The sequence below is a fragment of the Stegodyphus dumicola genome, chromosome 1 (genome assembly GCF_044657685.1).
Source record: "Stegodyphus dumicola isolate Sdum_Otavi_A_Nest chromosome 1, ASM4465768v1".
Lineage (NCBI taxonomy): Eukaryota > Metazoa > Arthropoda > Arachnida > Araneae > Eresidae > Stegodyphus > Stegodyphus dumicola.
Window position 1 is genome coordinate 262582831 of NC_140768.1, and position 26733 is coordinate 262609563.

The 26733-nt window shown below is 31.4% G+C and overlaps 1 protein-coding gene and 1 long non-coding RNA gene across 6 annotated transcripts in view; one reads left to right on the top strand and one right to left on the bottom strand.

Moving 5' to 3' along the window:
- The window catches only part of LOC146999540 (uncharacterized), a 155658-nt gene extending 134072 nt beyond the window's left edge, over positions 1 to 21586 (bottom strand). For both annotated transcript variants that reach the window (XR_015044365.1, XR_015044366.1), the window contains exon 1: positions 21436 to 21586. This is a non-coding gene — a long non-coding RNA (uncharacterized LOC146999540). The remainder of the gene's footprint in view (positions 1 to 21435) is intronic.
- The window catches only part of CYLD (ubiquitin carboxyl-terminal hydrolase CYLD), a 200480-nt gene that overhangs the window by 136055 nt on the left and 37692 nt on the right, over positions 1 to 26733 (top strand). For 3 of the 4 annotated variants that reach the window (XM_085827465.1, XM_035358375.2, XM_035358376.2), the window contains 5 exons: positions 16604 to 16803; positions 18897 to 19029; positions 21650 to 21739; positions 22662 to 22889; positions 26092 to 26342. In XM_085827465.1, the coding sequence (XP_085683591.1) occupies positions 16604 to 16803; positions 18897 to 19029; positions 21650 to 21739; positions 22662 to 22889; positions 26092 to 26342 (902 nt within the window). The remainder of the gene's footprint in view (positions 1 to 16603; positions 16804 to 18896; positions 19030 to 21649; positions 21740 to 22661; positions 22890 to 26091; positions 26343 to 26733) is intronic. The other variant, XM_085827469.1, reaches the window with a different exon arrangement.

A 26733-nucleotide genomic window follows, 5' to 3' on the forward strand; every position in this document is an offset into this window, starting at 1 on the left:
TCTTCTCTTCATGCTTAATAGCTCTTAATAGTTCAGGTGTTTATTTATCTAGTATTTATTCGTATTTATATATTTACTTATTAGATTTATATATTTACTTTTTTTATGCCTAGCTGATTAAAAAAGTGTTTGATTTATTCGTATAATTTTACTCCACAAGTAGGCCATTCCCTGAAATTTCTTAAATTGGTAGTGTTTGCACATGCACCTCATGATCGTTTGTTCAAACCTCAGAATTCTAAGCGAGGCAATTATCTTCCTCTTCTCTGAAGATAATAAGAGAAACAACTGAATTTCAGATTACAGAATATAACAAATGAGGCACCTGGGAAAATCCCTATTTAGTTAGCACTGTTAGATAGTAAACGAACTGTCAGCCTTATTAGTTAACATCGTCAGATAACAAATGAACCATCACAGCAGAACAGCATATTCCACAGAAATACCTGGACTGTAAAAAAGAGGATCCTGTAGAAGTACGGAGACAGTAAACTTTTCAGTAAAAATGAGATTTGGAGTGGGCACAGAAGTAACATAAAGGTCTGTGGAAATTTTATTTCAAGATGTGTTTATAAAAACATCATGTTAAGGAAAAAAAGAAAAAAAAATCTTTCATATTTCTTAAGAATAGGAGTTTCTCTGTCTCACTAAAGCGCAAGTAGTTGTAAGGGTCGAATACTCTTGCTCCATTAATTCCACCGTGGAGTCCATCTGCAATCATTGTTGTGACGATAAAACAGTGTGAACATGATAATTCATTCTGTATTTATCTGCTTGGCGTTTTCGTGGTCGAGAGCTTTGGGCGATTTTTTAAAGTGAGAACTTAGAAAGTGAGTTGCTTAGAATAATTCGTGTGAACACATTACTGTCAGTTCAAGTCAGTCAGTGTAGTTTATTGAAGCATTGGTACGACAGTGTAATATTAGTTACATTGCAAAATTTCAAGTTGTTAGTGTTAAAATAAAAATGATTGGTATCAAACATAATATAAAACAGTTTGCAATTGAAACAAGTCTAGTCAATGGAGACACAGATATGCATAAGCAATAAAAGAGGCAATAAAAAGAGGAATTCGTAAAGGAGAGTTTTTTTGCGGTCTCCAAAGCAGAAAATATTTGGAAATTGACCGTGAGGAAGTATTAAATTATTTTAAGATTGTAAAATGTAGGATAATAGCATAAAAAATAATCTTGGAAGAGAAGACTCATGTTAATATTACTGTATCTAATCATATATGCATTTTAAATGTGTAACTCTTTTCCTTCAAAAATTGTACACACTGCGCAATTTTTCTTCCTCGATTTTCAGTCTATAAAATTAAAAAAAAAAGGGGGGGAGGGGGTTCGGGAGAAAGTATATTACTTACTGAATTATATTGTATCAGTGCTTATACGACATTATTACTCACTGATTCTACAAGAATCTAAGACTTTTAGAACCTTTATGCAATGAAAATAAACTGCACTAGAGCATACATTGCTACTTATTGAGATTAACTTATTAATTTACTTACTATTTTAAGTAGTGTATTAAAAAGGAGAATTAAGAAGTGCTTTGAAGACTAAGAATCCTGTAATTTGTAGAATCAGGCAATTTTTTTCAAATAAGAGCTGCTAATCGGGCAAGTGACTACTGATGTCAGATTTTCCTTTTCATCATAATTTTCTTTTTCGAACATCAGCGCTTCGGACGGAAATACTGTGGTGTCCGCCAAAAACATCGCGGGAAAAACAACGCAAGGCGAAAACGTCGTGGTACAAAACATCGTGGGAGAAAATAGAGCAGAGAGAAAACATCGCAATTCTGAAATATCGTGGTAAAAAATATCGTAGTTGAAAATAAAGCGGTTCAAAAACTTCGCAGTTTAAAAACATCGTCGTCGAAAATATGGTGGTAAAAAATAAAGTACCTACGAAATCATCCCAGCCATGGGTTTTTCGGGCTTAAATAATTGTAAAAGGATACTCGCATAATGATTTGTGAGCGCAAGGCGGAAAGAAGGGTAATTTTTACTTTCATATTTTTTTAATTAACTAATAAATATTTGTTGAATATGTAAAATGAAAACTTAAGCCCCCACCCAAAAAAAAAGCACCTTATAGCACTTAATAGAATTTTAAACTTACATAGTTAATTAGCAAAGGTCATTAATGAATTATTCTTTTATAAAGTTTTACTGTTAATTTTTCATGAAAAGTATAATCTAAAAAAGAATAAAAAAAGAAAGATAAGTAACTGCATGTCCTTATTTATAAAAAAATTGCGAAGTTAATTATGAGATTATTTTCTTCACTTTTGTTAATCTGATACTATTATAGTGAAAATTATTTCTTGTTTTGCTTAAATTTCTTGTTCCGTTTTTTTAAAATTTTATTAGTTAATAAAAAATATGAAAGTAAAAATTATCCTTCCTTCCATCTAGCGCTCACAAATCATTATGCGAATATCCATTTACAATTATTAAAGAAAAACGCATGGTACTTTTTGCAGGTATTTTTTTACCATACTATTTTCGACGACGGTGTTTTTGAACCGCTTTATTTTCGACGATGGTATTTTGTGCCACGATGTTTTAGAACTGCGATATTTTCTCTTTGCTTTATTTTCTTCCACGATGTTTTGTACTACGACGTTTTCGCTTTGCATTCTTTTCTCCTCGACGTTTTTGTCCGCGGTGTTTTTGCCGCGATGTTTTAGGCTGTAAACATTACTGTAGTACTGAGTATTAATATAAAATTTGCTTTTTCGTGAAAATATTCTTTTTTCAAATATCAGCGATTCGGACGGTATGACCGTGGTACCGAGTATTGATATCGAATCTGGCTTTTCGTTGTAGTTTCTAACTGTCAGTGTTTCGGACGGAATGGTAGGTATGTATTTTAATGAGGGGTATAAAAGAAACTTTTTAACACAGAAATGCGCTGTGCCGTTTTGTTAACCTAGGAGATTTTTCGACCTCACAATAAATAAGAGATTGTTAACTGATCTTCTGTTTTACTGCCCCTTCTCACCTAGAGAAAAAGATCATATTATACATGTAGGCAAAAGTTGTGCATTTCAAACATTCTACTTCAGATTTTGGATCTTTGTTGAGATATTTACTATGTAGGTACTTACTATGTTATTGGTATTTTAACTGTGTTACTACCTACATTGTAACAATTTAAAATTCTATTAAAAAATTTTTGCATTATGTTCATTAAATTCAGCCTAAACTATAAAAAGAGGTTTAGCTCACATAAAACTGGAAATTTTGTTTAAAATATTCTTTTCCAGGTAACTTACGTAAATACTTAATTTCAGATTAATATGTATATAAAATAGCAATCCTCTTGCTGTTTAAGAATTGTTGACGGTCGAGCAGATAAACGAAGTAAACTCTAATTTTTTCACGTATTCCAACCCCGAATGAAGCAAAATAATTGTAAAGCACAGTATAACACGAACCACGATTAAAGAATTTTTGTAAAGGCATTCTGCCATAGCATTTATTTTTTGTGGTTTCGGATAATAATGCAAATTCATTCAGAATTTATGAGACATTTATAGTATAGTTTATTTATTCCTGTAATTTATTCATTCGTTGAGCTTAACAAATGCATTGTTTGAGAGAAATTATTTTTAAATACCGAGTAATAATAAGAAAATTGTCGCTATACTACGTATTTTAGCAGTAAATTACAGATCTTCGTTTGTCAGTTCATTTTATTCACTAATTTTTATAAAATTTCACTTTCGGGATATTGCTGCATATTTCTTTGAATTTTTTTCTTCAGGTGCTTTTCTGTTTTTTTGTTGAATAAGTCCCGTCCTTATTTTGCTTCTTACCCTTTATTGATCTATTCTCAGAGTTGCCAACTCTCCCGATTTAGGCGGGAGACTCCCGGTTTTCGACAGTTCTCCCGCCAACCCGATTTACAATATATTTCTCCCGACTTTTTCTTATTCTTAAAATTTCTCACGATTTTTATGGAACTTGGCTTAATACTTCGTTATAAAAAATAATAATAATAATAATAATAAATAAATAAATAAAGTGATTTTGGACGTCTGAAAGCAATTGAATTTTCTCTAGATTATATCTAAAACAAAACCTTGTGAATCAGATGAGAACTTCTGCTTTGTGAGTGAAAGCATATACGTATCCAGAAACGTCGTTCTCCAATGGGCATCGAGCTCCACTGCGTGTCATCTGGTATATATTAGCCAATGAGCACAAAGCAAGCTTAAGGCTGTTATTTGGATGTTCCTTAGTTATTTCATTCATCTTGTCCTGAGTTGTGTGAGTACACGTGCCTTCGGGAAATAGTTTTAGAAATTATCATCTTTTGTTATGTTTGCGAGAAAGGTGAAATACTCATGTACGTTTCAAAAATCGTACACATTTGACTTTCCTTCCATTACTTCCTCAAGGAAATGTAATAAATTTGCGGTGTGTACCGTCTGTCATTGCGATTTTTCGATTTCGTATGGGGGAAGGGCGGATGTTCTCAAACATGTGCGTACACAAGGACAACATAAATAGTTTTGAAAAAAACGAAAAATTAAATTTTTCTTCGGAAAAAAAGGACTAAAAAGTTATTAATGTACAATGTCTGTTCTCTGCTTTTTTACTGGAGCACAACCTGCCACTGAATGCATTGGATCACGCTGCAGCTTTATTTAGAAAAATGTTTCCCGATGGTGAAATCGCTAAGAAATACTCAAGTGCAAGGACCAAAACAGGTGCAATTGTTAAAAAAAATGGGTTTGAAAAATAAATCTTCAGTTACTGATTGCATTAAAACAGCTTCATTCTGCCTCTCTACGGATGGAAGTAATGATACCGATTCAAAACTGTATCCAATTGTTGTTTCTTTTTTTAATCTAGAGTCTTCAGAAATTGAGTACAGTTTACTTTCTGTCCTCACTTTAGAAGGACATTCGTCAGGCTTTAATATAGCACAGCTAATTATGAAAACTTTAAAGGAAAATGCAGTCCCTCTGGATAATTGCTTAGCACTTGATGCCGACAATGCACCAGTAATGGTAGGCTTGAAGATTGGTGTTGCAGGCATCTTAAAAGAAAGGAAAATTCAGATTTGCAGATTAAAAGGTGCACCTGTCACCTCTTAAATTTAGCCGCTGAAAAAGGAGTAGCTTCTTTACCAATAAATGTGGATAAACACATTGTTGATATTTATTATTATCTTGAAAGGATTTCTAAAAGGAAGGAAAAATTGAAACAGTTCCAACAGCTGCATAATACTGAAATGAGAAAAATTTTGAAACGTGTGTACATGCTGGCTGTCTTTAAAGAAATGCTTATCTAGAATCCTCGATCAATGGAACCCACTTCTTGCATTTTTTAAAGAAGAAGTAAATGCTTCGAGATTTAAAATAAAAGGCTCTATTTAAAGTTATAAAATACCTAAAATAAATGGAGATGTAGTTACTGCTTCGATTGTTAAAAATAGGTTTGAGAAAAATAAAGTAATTTCTCCACCATTCACCAATTCAACTGGCTGTTCTCAAAATAATACCGCAAAATATAAGCGTAAAGCTGATACAAATTTTTCTCAAAATAAAAAAATTGCTCAACACACGAAACATTTTCCGATTACTGTATGTTCGTCTTGTGAAGAACGAATATTTATGTTTTTTCTTCGGACCTTAACAAAGCATTTTGCTTTTTTTTTTTTACAATTCATTTTGCCATCATTCGATGTTCTTAACACAGTTCTACAAAGCAGAATTCCATTAATTCATGTTTTGTAATCAATGACTTATGATCTGTTTAAAGACATTTTATCAAAATTTGTAAAACCAGTCTGTGTTTTGCCTTGTAATTTTGTATATGATGTGATTTATGGTGAAATAGAAAATCAGAAGAAAGATGAAGATTTGGTAATAAGAGCTGCAACTACAAAAGTAGAACTTTCAGAAGACAAAAATAAGTTTTATCTTTATGTTAGAAGTTACTTCTGTCGAGTATGTGATTACATACTACATAAATTTCCAGTCAACGATGAAGGGATTTTGCATGCTAAAGTTGCTGATTTTTCTGCTCCAGCAAAAGCATCTTTTTCTGATATAAAGTACTTTTTGAACAGATTTCCTGTGTTACTTCATTTAGTCATGAAAGATGATGATATTCATGTTGCCATTGATAATATTGCAGTCGCAATTTTGTAGTTTACGATTAGAAAACTGGATGAAGTTATAAAATCAGCTAGGTGGTTAAAAGGTGCACCTGTCACCAGTCCAGTGGAGTTTAATTGAAAAACTGAAAGGTTCTGATGGAATTTTAAAATATATTGAACTGTCTAGAATTATGTTGGCCATCTTGACAGTTACCCCATAGTAATGCAGAATGTGAGAGGATTTTCAGTGCTGTTGCGAAAATGAAGACTAAATTTAGATCTAATATTAGTGATCACACATTAATAAAACTTTTATTAGCTAAAGCAGGCCTACATAGCAATTGCTATGAACAAAATTATGAAGTTTCTTTTTAAATGAAAGCAAAATCTGCCACTGTTCATAACATTTGTACGAAAACTGATTAAAGTATGGTCCCCCCCCCCTTAAACGATGCAAGTACTAAAAATTTTTTTTATGTGTAAGGTATTTTTGTGTTGCTTGCATTTAAGAATTAGTAACTATTTAAAGTTAATTCATTATTAAAAACTACATTTTTATCATTTAAAAAGTTTTTTTAACATTGTGAAAAATCTCCTGATTTCTTAAAAAGAATCTCCTGATTTTTGAGTGTCATAGGTTGGCAAGTATGTAATTCTTAGCAAATCCCACGAAGAGTCAATGTTAGTAGATCTTTAGTTACGTATGATGACAGTATGCCTTCGCCTTATGTAGTTATCATTATAATGAACATGCGCCATTCCATTTTCGTAGAGAAAAACCCTGAGGATTGGTTTTGGTTTGGTTTATGTGACTACGATAAAGTCTCGAGGGCTATCTACCTAAGGAGAGGGATGCCTTCGTGGAGGACTTTCTAAGGGAAGCTGGCTTGTGTACACGTTGCACGTGGGGAAACAACGAAAACGCTTCTGCAGCCAACCTGTTCGCAGGATTCGAACCTCTGACTGAACTACTAGTGTTCAGCGACTTCAACTGCCCGACCGTTGAGGAACAGAATCTAAGCGTTTAGTAGCTCTCTGCAGTTGGTAGCAGCAGACCAAAGGACACATCTGGCCATTTCAATGCAAAGCAGTCATTGTGAATATATAGTTTCAGTTGCAAATGAAGTAATTGTAATTATAATATATGCTTAGGTTCAGGAATAATAAGCTTTCATTATAGTTAATTTCTCCTTCTGGTATTTTAATGAATGGAATTCTCAATGCGTGTGCTAAAACCTACAAATTTTAAATGCTGGTTATTTTAAATGATAATATGCGATATATAGCATATATATCTGTATGTGTGACTTTTGAATGCAAGTTAAATGCCTAAAGTAATTCTCATTTTCAGAGAAGATATTTCTTTGAGCATGTTATCACATATTTGGTATATGAAACGCGTAACTAATCTAGAGCCCTATTTTTAATAAACATTAAAATTTAAGAAAAATATCCAAAGCACATAGTTTAATGTTCATGAAGCCTAATTAAGCTTTAAAATAATTAAGTTTAAATATTACTAAAGTTTAATTGTTAATTTAAGTAATTAAACTTTAATTTAAATGTTTCGAAGCTCTTTTCTGGCCCAATATTAATCTAACAAAGCATTTAATAAACAATTAATTTATGCCTCATTGTCTGAGTCTAATAATGTAATAAATATTGTTATGCAGAGAAATGCAATTAGTATATTCCAAGTAGATAAAATATTCTTTTATGAGTTTAGAAATTTATGCGAATAAAAGCATTTCATATTTTCATAAATTTCTTCAAATAAATACGTAAGTTAAATATCTGAAAGTTTCTAGATTTTATATTATGCCCAAGGGGGCTTTTTTAATGTTTTGTGTGTTACCTTTATTTAATTAATGTCATGTTCATCGCACTCACCATAAAATTAAATTCAACGGCAATATCAGAAAATAATTTACAAAGAGCATATCTTAAGAATTTCCTATACACAGTCTCACGCACTGGAGATAAAATTCCCCCCCCCGTACAGTGTTGCCATTGCTCGCTTTGAAATCGTTGAGTTTGTTAAATTCGTTAAAGTTTTACAAAATATGAAATAGATAATAAAACAAATTCCAAATTCGGGCTTTCCACATGCTCATTCATATTCGGGTGGATGATTACGTTATTCAGAATTGGATGGCTCTAGGTATCATAGTTTTATCTCAATGCGAGAAACATACATACATTTATGCAGATTCTTCATTATTTAATCTCTTTAAATATAATACATAGCAATAATATTTGTTGGCAACAATTTGAAAAGTGATTCAGACTTTTAAAGTTTTCGACGCAAAATTCCAAAACGAAATTAATAGCCCTTCTGGACTAACGCCCTTTAGGCTAATAATGCTTTAAAAATAAAAAGAAACTAGAAGGCTCCAGACAGATGATGTTCCAAACAAGTTTACGGAGGGGAAAAAAAAAAAAAAAATACGAAATTAACACTTTTAAGAAATTTCAACACTGCTAGCATATAATGGCAATGCGATTTGAAACAATTTGAAAAGTAATTCAACGCATTTAAGTTTTCAGCGCAAAATACCAAAACGAAATTAATAGCCCTTCTGGTCAAAATTGTCCTTTTGGGCTAAAAAAGAAGAAAAGAAAGGGAAAAATAAATAAATAAATAAATAAATAAACATTAAAATTTAAGAAAAATATCCAAAGCACATAGTTTAATGTTCATGAAGCCTAATTAAGCTTTAAAATAATAATTAAGTTTAAATATTACTAAAGTTTAATTGTTAATTTAAGTAATTTAACTTTAATTTAAATGTTTTGAAGCTCTTTTCTGGCCCAATCTTAATCTAACAAAGCAGTTAATAAACAATTAATTTATGCCTCATTGTCTGAGTCTAGTAATGTAATAAATATTGTTATGCAGAGAAATGCAATTTGTATATTCCAAGTAGATAAAATATTCTTTTATGAGTTTATAAATTTATGCGAATAAAAGCATTTCATATTTTCGTAAATTTCTTCAAATAAATACATAAGTTAAAAATCTGAAAGTTTCTAAATTTTATATTATGCCCAAGGGGGCTTTTTTAATGATTTGTGTGTTACCTTTATTTATTAAATGTCATGTTCATCGCACTCACCATAAAATTAAATTCAACAGCAATATCAGAAAATAATTTACAAAGAGCATATCTTAAGAATTTTCTAGCCACCGAAAGATCCTTAAAGTAGAGCTTATATATCTAACTTATGCGGAAATTGAAACTTAGCGTGTAAGAATTTCAAAGGAAATCATTTTCTTTACCTTATAAATACATAATTTATTAAAAAGCGTGGATAATGATTTATTATTAACGAAACTGATGGAGTTGTGTGCTTCTGGAACTTTGCCGTACAAAACGGCTGCAGGAAAGTTAAACAAATATCTTTTACTTATATTAAGAATAATTTATGAAATTGTATATATTTATGTGGGTTCATATAAATTTGATTTTGTTTATAAATTGCATTTTTTAAAGTTTTGTCTTGAAATAGTTTTATTGAAGGTAAGGATATAAGTCAAAGGGCGAATTATTATTGGAAAAGTTAATCAAAATGTTCAGGAATAATGAGTAACGAAGATTTTTAACTCGTAAGGTCTCTTTTTAGCATATTTCGCAAGATCACATCCTCCATGTTAAACGTCAGTAACGAATAAAAATTTGTTCTTTCCTGCCTTGAGATTATTTTCGTGCTTTACAGTATTCAGTTAAACAGTCTTCCTGTGTTGGTCACGGTTTGTAAACCTTCTGTTATCCTCAAAGACCGCTAACTGCCTAGGCAAAGTTGGGCAAACCGGTTTTATTTATTTATTTATTTATTTTTTGTTTGTTTATATATTTTTGCTATGCCGTACCGGAAGAAAAACACAAATGACGTATTCACTTTTAACGAAATATGGTCAAACGCGTAATAATGCTTCTGAAAATAACGTTTGAAGTTTGCTTCCCGTGCAAGGTCTCTTTTGGTCTGTAAAAGGTTATCATAGAAGAGACCAGTTTGTTGACCCCCCCCTTTTTTTTCCCGTTTTTCATCAATGACTACAAAAGGGATTTTTTTGGAAATAGGTGGCAGAACTGTTTTTTTTTTTTTTTAATCATACCCTATATAAAAGTTTTTTAGTTTTCGATATCCGTCATGGCTGAGGGTTGAATGCGTATTGATGAAGATAACAAAACTGGGTTTCGACAAATCATTTCTTAGTAGATAAAATATTTCTAGATCATAAGCAGTTGCAATACACAGATAGAGGGATACGACGTCATTTAAGGTAAGTGGGCATAGCCAACACTGGACCCATTTCATCGGAAATTTGATCAAGAAGAAAAGAAGGAGAAGGAACACTTTCTGTTAGGAGGTGTTGGCATAGCAGCGGAGATATGTTAACAATGGTGGAAGCTAGTAAAAGAAAATGACTTAGTTATTTGTGAGCGGTATGTATACCGAAGTAGATGCAATTGTAAAGCTAAACTGCTATTAGTTAATTTTAGTTTCAGTTAACCTTTTTCAAGCAGTGTTATGTAACATGGAAAGACCTCGAATTCGGGAGAACAGATGCATTTAGGGAGAAAGCATAAAATCTAGAATAGTTAATTTTGAGGTTGCCAATTATTCTTTAAAGCAGCCATCGTATTTTGTTGTATCTCACATTTATATGTATATATAGATTTCGTGTCTGCAAGTGATAGTAATGCTTGTATTAGCTGTTGAATTTTTCCACAAAAGTTCGAGCATATTATTTCCTGGTGCCTAAGAACACCATGGTTGGTTGTTGCTTTATCCGCGTGCTCTTCAGATATCTTGTAATGCTGCTGATATATGAACTAACTAGTATACGACGAAATCCAGTACATGCTTTTGGGAATATTGTCTATAATAGTATATAACGTTGCGTTGAAGAAAATTCATTAGATCTCAGTTGCATGATCTAAGTTTCCTGATCTATCAGAATAACTATAGGCCCTAAAAAATACAAATGATGCTAAAGGAATCATAGTTTCACAATTCTGTCCCATGCATAACAGTTAAAACCAAGCACTCTTTATAAGATAGCATATTTCTATTAAATATCTTCATTCATAAATTCTTTTTCTGGTGGGAACAATGACTTTTCGCACCAGTGGCAGATTTTCAATTCTAATGTTTTGTATATACTCTCTTTTTTTTGGTGGTGGGGGGGGGTGAAGCATCAACGTATCTGCATACTTGCGAATGTCCTTTGGTATTTCTAGTTGGTTCTTTTGTTTTTTCGATTAGAATTTAATTCGGCTGTTATTTTAAAAAGATCTTAGTTATAACTCAAATCTTCGGGAGTCATTATAGGAATTAGCAAAAATTTTGAGATTTTGTGTGTCTTCGACGTCTTAGCTACAACCGACAATAAATATTAATTTTTCTTACAAACTTAGTACATATTGAAGTATTATAATTTGAAATTATCCCAAGATTTTGCCGGGATTTGCCCAAGATTTTTAAAGGGGGAGGGGCTTTATTTTTTTTTAATGTTTTGTTGCTATTAAGTAATTTTTCAAAATTGTATTTTTCGCTTATTTAAAATAGCTTTTAACGTCATTTTTAGTTATTTTTCAATTATATATATATAATATTAAAATTTTAAAACTTTAAATTCTAAAATAATTCCTTGTAGAATGCCTTTTGAGACTTCATTCAAACGATCCAATTTGATCACCTGGCAAAAATGTATGATATATTGTTTCACATCTTGAATTTTTAAATTAGAAGGCAAATCATAGCTGTTTAGCTTAAAATCGTTTTAAGCGTTCAATTGGAAACATTATACGAAAATTAAATTACTGTAATCAGCATTCCCATATGAGAGTGTTTTTTTATGATTTTTATTTAAAAAATATTTTGTTAGCATTTGAAGCTTTAATGGTAAATTTTTCGAGGTGTCAGATTGTTAGCTGATATTTTCAGATTACGATTTAATTTTCTTCATCTTAGGCATTTTCTGTAGGTGTGATAGAAAACATTTTTCTTAAGCGCTGAAATAAGTATCATTTTCAGCTCAAAAGGCGTTATTCGGTTTTGCATCTATTCATTATGAAGGCGTATCACTTTTCAAATTGTTGCCACCAAATAGGATTGTCCTGTATTATTTTTAAAGAAATTAAATAATGAAGAATCTCCATGAATGCATATATGTTTCTCGCATTATGCAAAACAATTATTTTTAAAGAAATTAAATAATGAAGAATCTCCATGAATGCATATATGTTTCTCGCATTATGCAAAACAATGGAACCTAGAACCAGTAAATTTTGAATAACGTAGTCCTCCAACAGAATATGGACACCTGGAAGCTCGAATTTGGAATTTCAAAATTTTTTTATTGTGTATTTCATATTTTGTAAAACTTAAAAGAATTTGTGATTATTAAACTCGATGATTTCAAAGCGAGCAATGGCAATATTGTACGGGAGGGGAAAAAAAAAAAAAAAAAAAAAAAAAAAAACCTAGCGCGGGAGACTATCTATCGGAAATTATAAAGATATGCTGTTTTTGAATATTTTCTGAGTGTGCTGTTGAATTGAATTTTATGGGGTGTAAGTGCGAAGAATATGTTATTTAATAAATGAAGTTAACACAGCTGATTGACAAATCAACGATCTGAAAGCGAGCAGCGGCAAAACTCTTCGAAATAAACCATTTTTATTTCCAGCGGGCGAGATTATTGCCATTCCGAGAAATGTAATGTAAGATTTATCCTTCAGTTTTAATTAACAAACTCGGCTGTATGAGAACAATGCGTTGAAGCGGCCGGAAATAACAGCACTTTTTTCTTCCACGCACCAGCGCGTTGCCATTCACTGAGATACTTTCAAATTTTATTTGGAATGTAACTGAGTAATAAACTAAGCGATTAAAAAGCAATAAACGCATATCTTAAGAATAGTTTTTCTACTTTTAAATGTGATTCATTTAAATAAACATGTATTAAAATCATGAGACGTCTAATTAGAAATGCTCTGTATTTTTATGAAATTTCCCTAGCTGGACTAATTAAAATCATTACATACTTTTTCTTTTTTTGATAACTATTTTAGGCGGCTGGCCGCGCAAGCAGCTGATTTTAAAGAAATAACGTAGCGAATATAAAAATATGTATGGCAACTTCTAACACTTCAACGGGAACTCTAAAGATACGTTGTTTTTGAACATTTTGTTATTTTGCTGTTGAATTAAATTTCATGTGGCGTAAGTGCGAGGAGCGTGATATTTAATAAATAAGGTTAACCCATAAGAAGTAGTGGGTGAAAACATCTTGAAATTTTTGAATGACACATTCTACAGTATTTCTCTCTTCATCGCTTAATTGTGCATTCTGCAATAACTCCTATGTTAGGGTCTCCGAAATCACAAGTTCTGGAGGATTACTTCTTCGTTTAACACAGGTCACTGGAATACATGCTGCAACCACGTAACCTTTCCTAATAACTTTCACCTTCTCAGTTACATTGGCAACTCTCACCCGGGTAACGGTTCTCGATAGCTCGACGAGTGCCGAGACTACTAATACTCGCAGGGTATTACTCTTCTTGGTATATTTCATTATACCGTACCGAAAAACTTTGTTTTCCGCTAATGTTCCATGAAGTAAAAATTCTGTTCTTGCTGGTACTGTGATATGGTTTTGAGCTATGATTTGGTGGACATATTTAACTCCTTCAACATTAATTCCAAATATGGTTATGTCCTCAGAGGCAGAATGCAGTTCATTATTTTTAAAGAAAGACCATCGACCATTTTAGAACCGACCATTTTAGACCATTTTAGAAACCATCGACTCCGAGTATACAAGGGTTTTAATATTTGCTACATATGCCTTGTGATGGTAGGCGGTATTTCCAAATGCGATATTTACTATTAATTTTCCATAGATGTCGATTTTATCTCCATACAAATTCTGGAGGGTAACTCAGGGCGGAGTCCAGGTGAATTTACCTTCCATTGTTGATCCAGATCTTTTCGGGTGATGATAACATTGGCTCCTGTACTGATGTTCATATTGAAAGGAACTCCTTTGATATGCCTCATGATGAAGAGTCAATGACTGCAGCCACTCATTGCAGAAATCGGAAGCGTTTTAAAATAGGATTTCTCATTATGTGGTAACCTCCGCCCCACGAAATGGCCACTAATTAGTTTACCTCGTTCTTGCTGAGAGCAGTCTTAACTTGCACTCCCTGCCTTTCGTACGTGTTCTGTAGTTTTTTCGCACCAGAGTTCCAGCGCTTTAGGGTTAGTTTTTTGTCGCCCCTATTTCGTATCAAGGCATTGACTTTTCTGGTTAAATCGTCTTGACGAGCGGTCACTTGATCCACTGGTTCTTGGACTTAAGCAGCTCTGATTGGGTGGCGATCTCTTCGAGTTGCTTGCTGTGCTGCCTCGAATATCATGGTGAACACTAAAGCGCCTTTTAAGCCTTTGGCATCTGCCATTCGCAGGACATTCTGTATCTCAAGATCCCGGATGCCATCGATGAAGTATTGCAGGGACAAGTTTTCTGCTGTTTCTGATAGGCAGCCCGAAAAGGCGTCACTTCCGACATCTGTGGCGAACTCGTTTAATGGGCTTATATTGACGAGATTTTAACTAAAGCTTGCTAAGTCTTTTAAACGCTTCTTGCCAAAGCGCAGCTCAGACACGCCGGATAGAGCTTCGAAATCTAGCCTCTGGTTTTCGGGCGCAGTTTGAAGAATATCTGCTGCGTCTACTCTCAGTGGAGCGGGGAGATAGCAATCCTTAGCCTTAGATTCCCATCCATTCGCGCCCGCTACTATAGAAAATTATGTCTTACCATCATATGTGAGTAAGCTGTAGAGAGGACCGAGAAGGCATGGGTGAAAACTTGAAACGATCAGAATTGCTTCCGGCTGTCGCTATGAGTTTCTTTAAGGTATCAACTTCTTTGGCGAACGCAGAAACCCTGCTATCATTTTGTTGTTCGATTTTTTGTTGTTAGACGGCAGAAACACTTTCTTTGATTTGTTATTCCATAGCAGAAACTCTTTCTTGAATTTCTCCAACTTTGTCTTCAACCATATCCATTCTGCCTTTCATAGCCTCGAATTTGTTTTCTATTATGCAGGTAATTTTTCTTTTCATTTCCTCTTGATCTGTTTCATTCCATTTCTTGAAGAGCTTACATTAACGGGTTCTTGACCAGTTTCTCCATCTTTTCTTGAATAGGTTTCATCTCCTCATTAACAGAATCTTCGCCAGCTTTCATCTCATCTTGGCCCGTTTTCATCTCTACTTTGAATGCAGCAAAGGATGCCATTAGCTTTCTTAATTGCTCATCAGTCGCTCCTGTCATTGGCATTCAATCCCACTTCTGAGACCAAAAATTGTTGCTTACACACTGGTTCGTAATAGATTGAATGCATAGAGGTCCGATGATAGGTTGGTAAAATTTATTTTATTAAAAGGAACACTTCAGAGTTCTGGAACTTTCCACAGGCATACTCATACACGTTTTCGCAGCATCACAGAGTACAATCAGTAGTTACACTTCAAACTACTAAGAAAAGAACGTTAAACACAGCGCAATGGAAAGCGCATTTAAAGATGAAGCTAACCCGGAGATAACTCAGTTCTCCGAACTCCACACTGAACTAACAACTCACAAAACAACTGAGGGCAGGTACTCTTTCCAGCCTTATATAGTTTTCACCCGCCCTCCGAGATATTTCTAGTACTTTCTGCTTCTGGAAATTATTGGAAGGCATAATGAGGGCCGAATTACGGTTACAGTTAATACAGTGACCTGTTACATTTATTCAGTTAAATACCTATTGCGGTGATTCAAGGACGGGACCAAAATGTCACCAAATGGTCTATCTCCAGATCTGGCGAGAAAAATTGGCTCCAAAACCTTTGTCAGCTTGGCGATATCTCGCCAATTTAGCGAGACAGCCATTTACTCAATGTTAATTAGACTTGCCCGTGTATTCTTATTTTTCCGGCACCGCATCCTCTCTTTAGATTTTCAAGTTGCATTATACAGAAAAATACAACAATTTGACATATAGTTTCACTAAAATTGTCCGCATGTGTACCAAATTCGTAACAATATGTATGGCAACCTCTAACACTCTATCGGGAATTCTAAAGATATTCTGTTTTAGAACATTTTGTGATTTTGCTGTTGAATTGAATTTTGTGTGGCGTAAGTGCAAAGAGAGTAATATTTAATAAGTAAGGTTAACACATAAAAAGTTAATAATAAAAAGACAAAAACATTTTTGTCAGCCCGTATACTAAGACTACTAAGGACACTAAAGCCAAATAAATTTTCTTTTTAAAGAAATTATGCGTCGAACTTTTTTTTACTGAAATTAACGGTAGTATAAGGTTGGATTTTGCAGGTTATGAAATTAATAATTGTTATTTGGAAATTAAAATTCCATTTCATTTACAGCAGTTACTAATTTATCTTATAGGTACTGGTGGTGCATTGCCATCAAATAAACCTCATCCCTTATCTTTGGATGCCGCCTGTGCAGATGGAACGCCGCCACCCCCCTTACAGCTTGGGGACCGGGTTGTCTGGATCAGTGACTCTGGTCCTGAATACGGTGAGGTGAAGTGGCTTGGCAAACTTCTGGATGTAGGCACAGACTGGATGGTTGGAGTAGAATTCGTAAGAATCTCAAACTTTTTGTATCACATTTCTGACTACTGCGTACTTAGGTGTATAATTTATGTATCTTTTGCTTATAATGCTATATTATGCCTAGTTTTATTTATAATTATTATCATAAAAGTAAAAATCAAATTATATATAAAGCATTTTTGTAATTTGTATTATTCAAATTTCTTTTTATATGTTTCATTTCGGAAGTATTATTTTTATTCAGTGCAGTTGATACATAAATTTAAAAAATGATTTTGTTACTATATACTTTAAGTGATATAATGTGCAGAAAGAGTATATCTTCTTAAGTCCCCCTTTTTTTTCCCTTTTTCAGAATCTTCTTTATGTATCATTAGATAAATGCACAGTTATTTAAAGTAAATGAATATGAGAAATATTTCTAAAGCTGTAATTTTTAATAGTTATAAAAATTAATCTGAAATTAATTTTCTGTTATTTATAATTAGAAATTAACTTTAAAATGTTGTGCTGTAATTTTGAGTTGGAAGAGAGTATTAAAAAAAAAAAAAAAAAACCTATAAAGACAATAAATATTTATATCTTCTCTGAAATTGTTAGCAGTTTCTCCCTCTCTACGAGGTCTAATTTAATATATATTTATATTTTGTTTTATAATTTATACTGTATAAATATTGTAATTAAAATTTATTTTAAGTAAAAGGTGTCGCATGATAAAAAATGAATAAAGACTACCTTGTTACATTAATTTGTAAAACTGGAGCTATAAGCCTATAAGGTATTTCTCCCACTTTCCTAGCTTGCCTTCGTGGTGTAACGGTAGCACGCTGGGCTGCTATTCCAGAGGTCCGTGATTCGATTCTCGGCGAAGGTGGTTGCTCATTTTTCAACATGCCTGCTTCCAAAAATATGCCTAATGACTCTACAAGTGGCGCCCGAACTAAAAGGGTTGTGGATGATGATTCTCCACACCCAGGATTTGGCAACTAGGTCCCCTAAAACCCTAGTCGCCCTTTAAAAAGGGGAGTATATAAGGTATTTCTCCCACTTCCCTAGCGTGCCTTCGTGGTGTAACGGTAGCACACTGGGCCGGTGTTCCAGAGGTCCGTGGTTCGATTCCCGGCGAAGGCGGTTGCTCATTTTTCAACATGCCTGCTTCCAAAAATATGCCTAATGACTCTACATGCCTACTACCATTTGGAAACAGCTGTGAAAATAAGTTTTTTCTTTGAATATTCTTTCAACTTCCCATACATGTAAATGCAAAGCTTGGTGGTTTTTATATTTATTCAAGAATATTAACTTCCCATTATTAAAAAATGTTAATTACATGTCTTTTACAACGTTTTTTTCTCAATTAAAAATTAAGAAATATTTCTCTTTTGAGAAAGTAAAATATAATCTTCGATCCAAAGTTATTTATGTGCATCGTTTTTAAAGCAGACCGATATGTAACTACATCAGATGATTTTACGATTCAAAATGGTAAATTAATGCCAAATGATGTTTTTAGAACGTTTTGGATTGTTCAAAAATATGTAAATGGCCTTTGTGTTACTATATCATGGGAGTTGATGTGAAAGCGATAAGCATATCCAAAAGCACAGAAAAATAGCCTAAATTTTAATCACAGCGGCGAGAACAATTTTGATCACAAAATAACCGCCAAAAAATAACTGTAATGCGTTATAAGGGCACAGGATTCAGTTATGCATTCTGAAAGGAAACATATTCCCAATATAGCAATTATTATGCATCGCTTTAAGGATGTCAATTTATGTGGCTTTTATTATTTAACGGTTAGAGACATAGCATTAAGTTATATCTGTATTAAGTCTTGGCGCATTAGGCAATTAAATATTTATTAAAATATCATTTTATTTAACACCTTAAAATTAGTCTATTTTGTTACTGGTTTCAGTATTTCTCAGAGATTAAGGCGAGACATAGTATTTGCAAAAGGTAATATACACAAAAGCATTAGAAATTATTTTCCGGCAATAACTGTTATGAGATATATTAATACTTAAGTATAGAGACTTAATTAATTAGTTATCTAAAATTTTATTTTGAAGTAGGTGAGGCGTTTGAAAATTCTGTTATATATATCTCTTTTTTAGGACAACCCCGTAGGAACTGGTACAGGAAAATATAATGATCATCAGCTATTTGAAGCAAAATTAAACCATGCGTCCCTTGTCCCTATAATTGGCTTAATGAAAGCTGATGATTTCCTAGGTGATAAATCCTTTGGTGAGAAAATTATTCGTATTTATAAAAATAGTTTAAGTGTAATATACTTTTCTTCAGTATATAATATAGTCTCAAATGTAAGATAACTTAGTATTTTCAAATTGGTATTTCAACTGCATCTGTGAATACTTTATAAATTTAACAAATGTCTTTCTTACTATAAAAAATGGTTTTTATGAGAACCAAAATTCATAAAACAAAAGGTAAAAGATTTTTATAAACTTTATTTCCTTATAAAAAAATCATTATTTTCAAATTTATAAAAGCTTTTATATTTTTGCATATATTTGTAAATCATTTAATAACTTTTTTCATGTTTCAGGTTTTAATTTTTGAAGCAAAATGTTATAAAGAAATTTAATCAATTGAATTATGTATTTTTGAAAATGCCCTCTGTATTCTTAAAAACTAAACACCCCCCCTTTTTTTTTCTTTTTTGTAACTATACTGCTAGCTTTTGCTTTATAAGAGCAAATTATATCGTATATAGAACAATCAACCCTGGATATATGGAAGTTGAAAAGGAATTAAAATTTGTTTCTTTTAACCGAAATTGGCTAAAATGAATAAAACAGTTGTAGGTAAATTTTTATGAATACTTTTTGGTGGTAAAAGGGCCATTATTAATAGTGTCAATGAGTTTAACTGATTTTTTTTGACGGTTTTATACTTTTTCATGTTATATGTACATTCATATTTCGAATGGGAAATAAATTCAAGAGTGAAAGAAACTTGAATCAACATTGGTTATTCGACCACCGATTAAATCTTTACTTGCTTTTCGCTTTCTACAGTACTTTAGGAAATGATCGAAAATAACTAGTATGGGAAATCTATAAACTAGTTTTCCCGCCATTCTTATTATCTGATAGGTCTAATGATTTCCCAGAATTAGTATAAATACCCAAAATTACTTATTTATATTTGGAAGACGAGAGATGAAAGGGGAATTTCATTTTTAACAAACCTTAAAATTTATCAAGCTACAAAAAATAGGGCACCATCCGTAAACGTAAAAGGACTTTCTTACAGCCGAAATTTCACTTTCGTTACTTTATTTTAAACTTAATTTCCGTATATTTTATCCTTTTACAACCAAATTTATTTATTTATTTATTTATTTTTTGTTTGTAAACCAGGATTTATTATTATTTATGGGTTTCTTTTAGGGAGAGTCAATTTATTGTGGTTATTCAAACTTTGAAAAATTATGTTTGATAACTTTTATGTAGGAATAAGAGGGAATTAAATTTTTAATTCGCATTATATTAAGTAATTTTGAGGTGTTTCTATTTAAATATATTTGTTGTTAATAAATTAATTAAATTATCATCAACAAAGATATCAAGGTTTCGGTATGGTAGTTTTATGTTTTATACTTTTAATAAAAGTAATTATTTTAGGAGCATAAATTCATCAAAAAATATTTATTGAAACAGTGTAACCTCGATTTTACTCTTCCCTATGGAACAGCATTTTAAAACGTTAAATGCTGGAAATACGTATAACATATGGCAGCAGAATGGGTAAACAAGAAATTAGGAAGTTGAATTTTGTTAACATTTTTTTTTATGAAATATCTTAAAAGCTTAAAATAAAAATATATATTTTTAAGTATTCTGTGTTTTAACACGTATAGCAAAATTTGAAACGGATTCTTTATTTCCCAAAGCGCATGATGACAATCCAGACTTTTTTGTGTAAGGTCAAGCTTTCCTTTGCAGAATTCAACTTTATGTTTTCTACAGTAAATCTATCATCTGGTTATTATCATATTAAGTTAAATGAGAAAAGATAATTAGAAATTAGCATTTACAACTAATTGTGGTCTTTATGAGTTTAATAGATTACCTTTTGGTTGGAAAAATTGTCCATCTGTTTTTCAAAAAGCCCTTAGACAAATTTTAAATAAATATAGATTTTAGTTTGTCTTATTACATATCGTTTTTGAGTTACGTGAGATACATACATACATTCGTACAGATGTCACGGAAAAAAAAAAAAAAAAAAAAAAAAAAACCCTTTTGAATCCATTTTGCAATCCGTTTTGGATGAAACAGACCTTTCTTCTGTCCGTATGTACAGAGCTCACGAAAAAGGAGGGGGGTCCAAATTATTCGGGAATGGTCGAAATGGATATGTATTTCCCTTGAAATACGATACCCGAAATTTTTCCCGAGTACAATAACTTCCGTTACATCGTACAAAGATGTAAAAGGTGCAATGCGAGAAATTTTAGCAGCAAATCAAAATTTGTACTGCATTATTTCGGTATTTGACAGTTATCGCACTAAATACGGGAAAATGATGAATTTGGAAACGTAAAAAAACGGAGGTCTTCCTGTAAAATACAAAGGCATATGACAAGGAATCAAAGAAAATTGGCAATTATTGAAGCATATTTACTTTCTGGAGATGCATATTCCAATAGACTGAATAAATGCACATCACAGTGAATTATATCTATTTAGTTTTACTTAAAATAGGAAATTTCTTACAGCAAGTATATTTGTATGATATATATCACCCTTAAGAGAGTTCTTTTTAAATGGCATACTTTAAAAGAATCTTAACTTGTATATCCAACTTTAGTGCTCATTCACTCTTTTTTGGCACACAGGATCCTCTTTTGGCACTTTGCCTAAATCATGCCGAAAAAAGAAGAGTGGAGAGTCATCTGGATCTGTATTCGTAGAGAGAGTTACTTTAGGTAAAGTCTAGTACTATGTATACCTCTTGTGATTTAAATTTGTGTTTCAAACATAAAAATGTAATCTTAAAATTTTAATTTAAATTTGTCAGATTAATATATGGGAGCTCTGATTTATTTTTCTCTAAGTATACTAATTTTTGATTGTGTTGATTTAAGGTTATTCTATCTTTAGATGTGGTGAGAAGCTTAACAAAAGAGCATAGTGTAGGTAAACTGTTTAAGAATTTGCTGGAGCAGAATTTTCAGAATGAGGTTGTTTAACCCTTCTTGTATTCCTGCAATGCTGAAATGAGTTTTCTTTCAAAATCTGTTTCTGTAGTAACAAAATTATTTTATAGTATGTAAATATTTTTATCATTTAATTAAGTGTTAGGTTTGTTGAATTAAGATTAATAAAGTTAAAAGATTTTTAATGTCTCTTAAGTGCAGTACTGTATTAAATAATTTAATTATTAAAACCATGCAAAATATTATGTCATTATTTAAATCACCTGCTAAAAATTGAAATTTAGTATTTAACAAAAAAAAAAAAAAAAAAAAATCCATGAAGATTAGAGAAACAGATTTTTTTTGACAATTTGTTAACAATCTCAAATTCAAATTATTTATATGTATCAAAATGGTTATGGTATTTAGAATGGATGATTAAATATCATTATTTTACAAATTGAAAAGTATAGACCTTTCTAGATATTCTGTAATCTTTTTTCATGATTTAACTAAACTTTGAAATGCTTAAAGCATAATAAATAGTTTAATTTGGCTGTATTTATATTTTTCTTTGGAAATATTGGATGATTTATCTAATTATTTTAATTATTACATAATTTTCTGCTGAAGTGTTTTTAAAGCTTCTTCATGTAGTGTATAAAATTTCTTCTGTTTTGCATATTTATTATATTATTTTTTTCCTGAGCAGATGATTCTTCACATGGTACTTCTGGTAGAAGCAGCCTTACTAAAAGTAGCCCTGGGTGCCGTAGGAAATTAAATTTTATACCAAATAATGCAACACCTGATGATAAGTCAAGCTCTTTATCTTGTCGCAGTCCTGACTTTTTAACTTCTCATTTAAACCTAGAAAATGATGACAGTTGTACTAGTGGATCCACAGTTAATCCATTATATGAAATGCTGACTGAAAAAAGTAAGTTTTATTTAATATTATTGAAGATTTTTTTTTAAAATCACTTTGATATTTATATGTTTTTCTATTCATGATTCTCATTGATATGAACATACTAATTTAAAATGATGTACCATTACTTGCTCAGTAATAAAAATAAAATGTCCTTTTATAAAATACATTCTTAGAAGTGTGAATATGGCTTATATTATTAACTTATATGGAAACATTGCATACAAAATGCATTTTGTGTTTAAAGATTTCTTTACCAAAACTCATTCTAAACAATTTATGTTATACAAATGTCTAAAAAATACTACTTTTGGTACTTTTTGATTATTTGCACTCTCATGAAAATTCGGCAGTACATTGGCAAGAAAAAAACCCCCCACTTATTTGGGTATATTTATGACTTATAGGTTCTGTTGTGTTCATAAATAATAATAAAAAGAAGCACATCATGAAAAATAATGAATTTTATGTGGAGAAAAGTCAATATAGCCAATATCTACATTTTTCAGCTTCTGGAACTGTTCAGCCAAATGATGGTTAAGTATAAAATGTATAAATTCCTGTGTAATCACAGTAGTCAGGAATATACATGCATGAGTTGCCTATTGCCATTGTATCGACTTGCAAATATGCCCAAATCCCAGTAGTTCTACTGAATGTTGAAACTGTGGATATGCATAATCAGAAAGTACCCTTGCTTTTTATATATTTAGAATATAAAATTATTTTTATATATTTAGAATATAATACTATTTTTATATATTTAGAGTATAAAACTATTTTTATCCCTTCTTTTTTATATATTTAAAATATAAAACTGTTTTTATATGAAGGAATAACATGAATATATTGACTGTTTTGTTCAATAACCGTATATCACATTTCATGCTATTTCATGATTCAACTTTGTAAGAATTTCTGATCTCTTTCCCCACATAAATATTTTTCAAGTAGGATTCAATACTGTTATTTGGTTATTTTGGCATTGCCATGATGGAATGCAGTACCTCTATGATTCACCAATTTTGAATGTTCATGTTGAAAGTATTTTTCAGTTTTGTTTATTATTGACAGTAGACATTGGAATTAATATTTTTATTTCTGAGTAAACGCTCAAAATATAATTCCTTTACAATGCCATCAAACTAATAACACGATCTGTTTTGATGAATATTGACTTTTAATATTGAATATTGACTTTTAATGATGTTTGAATAAGCTGACCAACTCGGACTATGATCTTTGAATTCTTTGTGATTGGAAAGAATCCATAATTGTCTCCAGTTATCAGTCACTTCAAGAATGGTCATTTTGGCTCTATTTTAAAAACAAATCACATATGCGAGTATAGTGTTATACAATTTGTATTAGATTCATGTGAGATTCAAACATCAAGTTTATTTTCATTATCAGGCCTTTTTCAATCAGTGATTGTTGGGCATGAATTTAGACTCTCAGTAAACTCGTGATTTTTTTTTTTTTTTTTGAGTTAAGTAACAATCAGCATTTCAGTGCTAAGTTGTATTTGATTCTGGTTTGTTTGTTGTCTCAGTTCTACCTTGCAGGGCAGCTGAAAGTAGTTTCCAGATGACCTAGTGAAAGGAAATAATCACAATATAATTTTAAACAAAAGTTGTTTCAGTTTATGATTACCCAAAAGTGTTTATTAAGGTTTTTACACACTCACTGTGCTCCTAGTCTACCAGTCTGCTGTTGTGCTCACTCTAGCGTGTATATTTGGAACTCTCGATGCAGTGTTAAGTGTTGGCATACATTTTCTACTTTTTTTTGTCTTTTCTCGGTTCATCAAATCAGTGTTCAGTTTCCTTAATAAGATGGCTTGCAAAAAAGTTTTTTTTTTGCCTTCTTATTATTAACATTTTGTGGGTTAACTTTATTTGTTGAAGATCACGTTCTTTACATTTAACCACCTGAAATTACAAAGTATGTAAAAACAGCCTGTCTTAAGAATTTATAATATACAGTCTTCCATGATGGAAATAAAATTGTTGTATTCCATACAGTGTTGCCACTGTTAGCTTTCAAATCATTGAATTTGTTAAACAAAAATTCACTAAAGTTTCACAAAATGTGAAATATAAAATTTGAAATTCAAAGCTCAGACTTCCAAGTGCACATACTTGAGTGAAGGATTACGTTATTCAAAATTTAATTTTTCTGGGTGTTATTGTTTTTTCACAGTGCAAGGAACATGCATACATACATGCATATTCTTCATTGTTTAATTTCTTTAAAAATAATACAGGGCGATAATATTTGGTGGGAACAGTTTGAAAATTGATACAGTCATTTATAGTGGATGATGCAAAATCTTGTTTCAAGACCAGTAGGGCATTGGCTAATTCCTTTTTGAGCTAAAAATACCATTTAAAAATTCAGAAATTTTCCTTTCTTTGTATGAAAGGCCTTTCTTTAGTAAAGGAATTGTAAAATGTAAGAAGTACATATGAAAATGAAGCTATAAAGCAATACAAATTGCTCTCAAGATTTTAATTTTATTTGGTTAAAAGAGGTGAAAACAAATATGGTAATATTTATTGGTAAGAAAAATTGAATGCATTTTTGTTATTGGGTTTGTTTTGTTTTGGATTATTTTGTTATGGGTTATTTTGTTATTTGTTATTGGGGTAAGAAAAATCGAATGCATTTTTTATTTGTTATTGTTTAAGTTTTGCTTCTAATAAATAAGGAAGTTGTTCTTCCATGCCAAAAGTGAATTTTTAAAATGGGTTTATTAATGTTACTGTATGGTTGAATTGGAAACAGAAGCTTATTCTCCTAGAATGAATAAAATTTGGGCAGCTAATATTATTTTTTTCTTTTATTTAATGTGTTAATTCTTACAAAACTATTATTAAGATTTCATGGAAGGTTTTAATTAATATGTGGAAAACATTTTAAACCTTTTATTTAGATAGCCTATTTGTTAATAAAACATTTAAATAGGAAAAAGGAAAATTTTAAATACATAACTTCAGGCACTTAGTGAAAGTTAAATCTGTATACAGTCTAGTTAACTATCAGATATGCTATCCAAAGTCTAACTGAAAGTTCTTAACATATATAAAATTTTTTTAACATAAAAATCTGAACTTTAATGGCTGCTTTATAATTTATTTAAATTTTATATTTGTTTATTGTATAAAATAAATAGTACTTTTTTAAATTAATAAGTTTTTTTCTTTCCTAGTTGTCTCAGGAAACCAAAAGCTCGGCATTACTAGATTAGATGATTCAAATTCTTCCATGGCATCTGGATCTAGCGTAGGAAGGAAATCAAGTAGTACACTTGTTAGTAGGCATACTAGCCATGATGGAAATGATCTTGAAGTTGGTTCTGTGGTAGAAGTTTTAATTAATAGTAATCCATGTTATGGTGTTATTCGTTGGATTGGAGAAATTCCAGAAGCAAGAGGAAAACTTGTCGCTGGAATTGAAATGGTAATTTCATTTCTTAATTAACAACTTTTTTTCATATAGAAAATATTAGTATTTTTTAATAATTTGATTACTACTATGAATTTGCAGTGTGCAATAATAGCATTAAACATAATTTTAATATTCAAGAACAGAAATGCTATAGTAATGCTTGCAGTACTAAGGAGAAACATGCTTGTAAAGATTTTTGAGGAACTATGGATGGGGAGAAAAAGAGAAGGAATAAATAAAGATGAGAAAGCATTTACATTTTTTAAAACTAATATTAGGTTCATCTGCATTGGGGTATCAAATTTTGGGATTGCATTTGGAGGGGGGCAGAAAACGTTTTGGCCAGTTTAAAGGAGATTATTTTTCTGGTAAAAACTAGATAAAATTGCTATCATTCATGGGA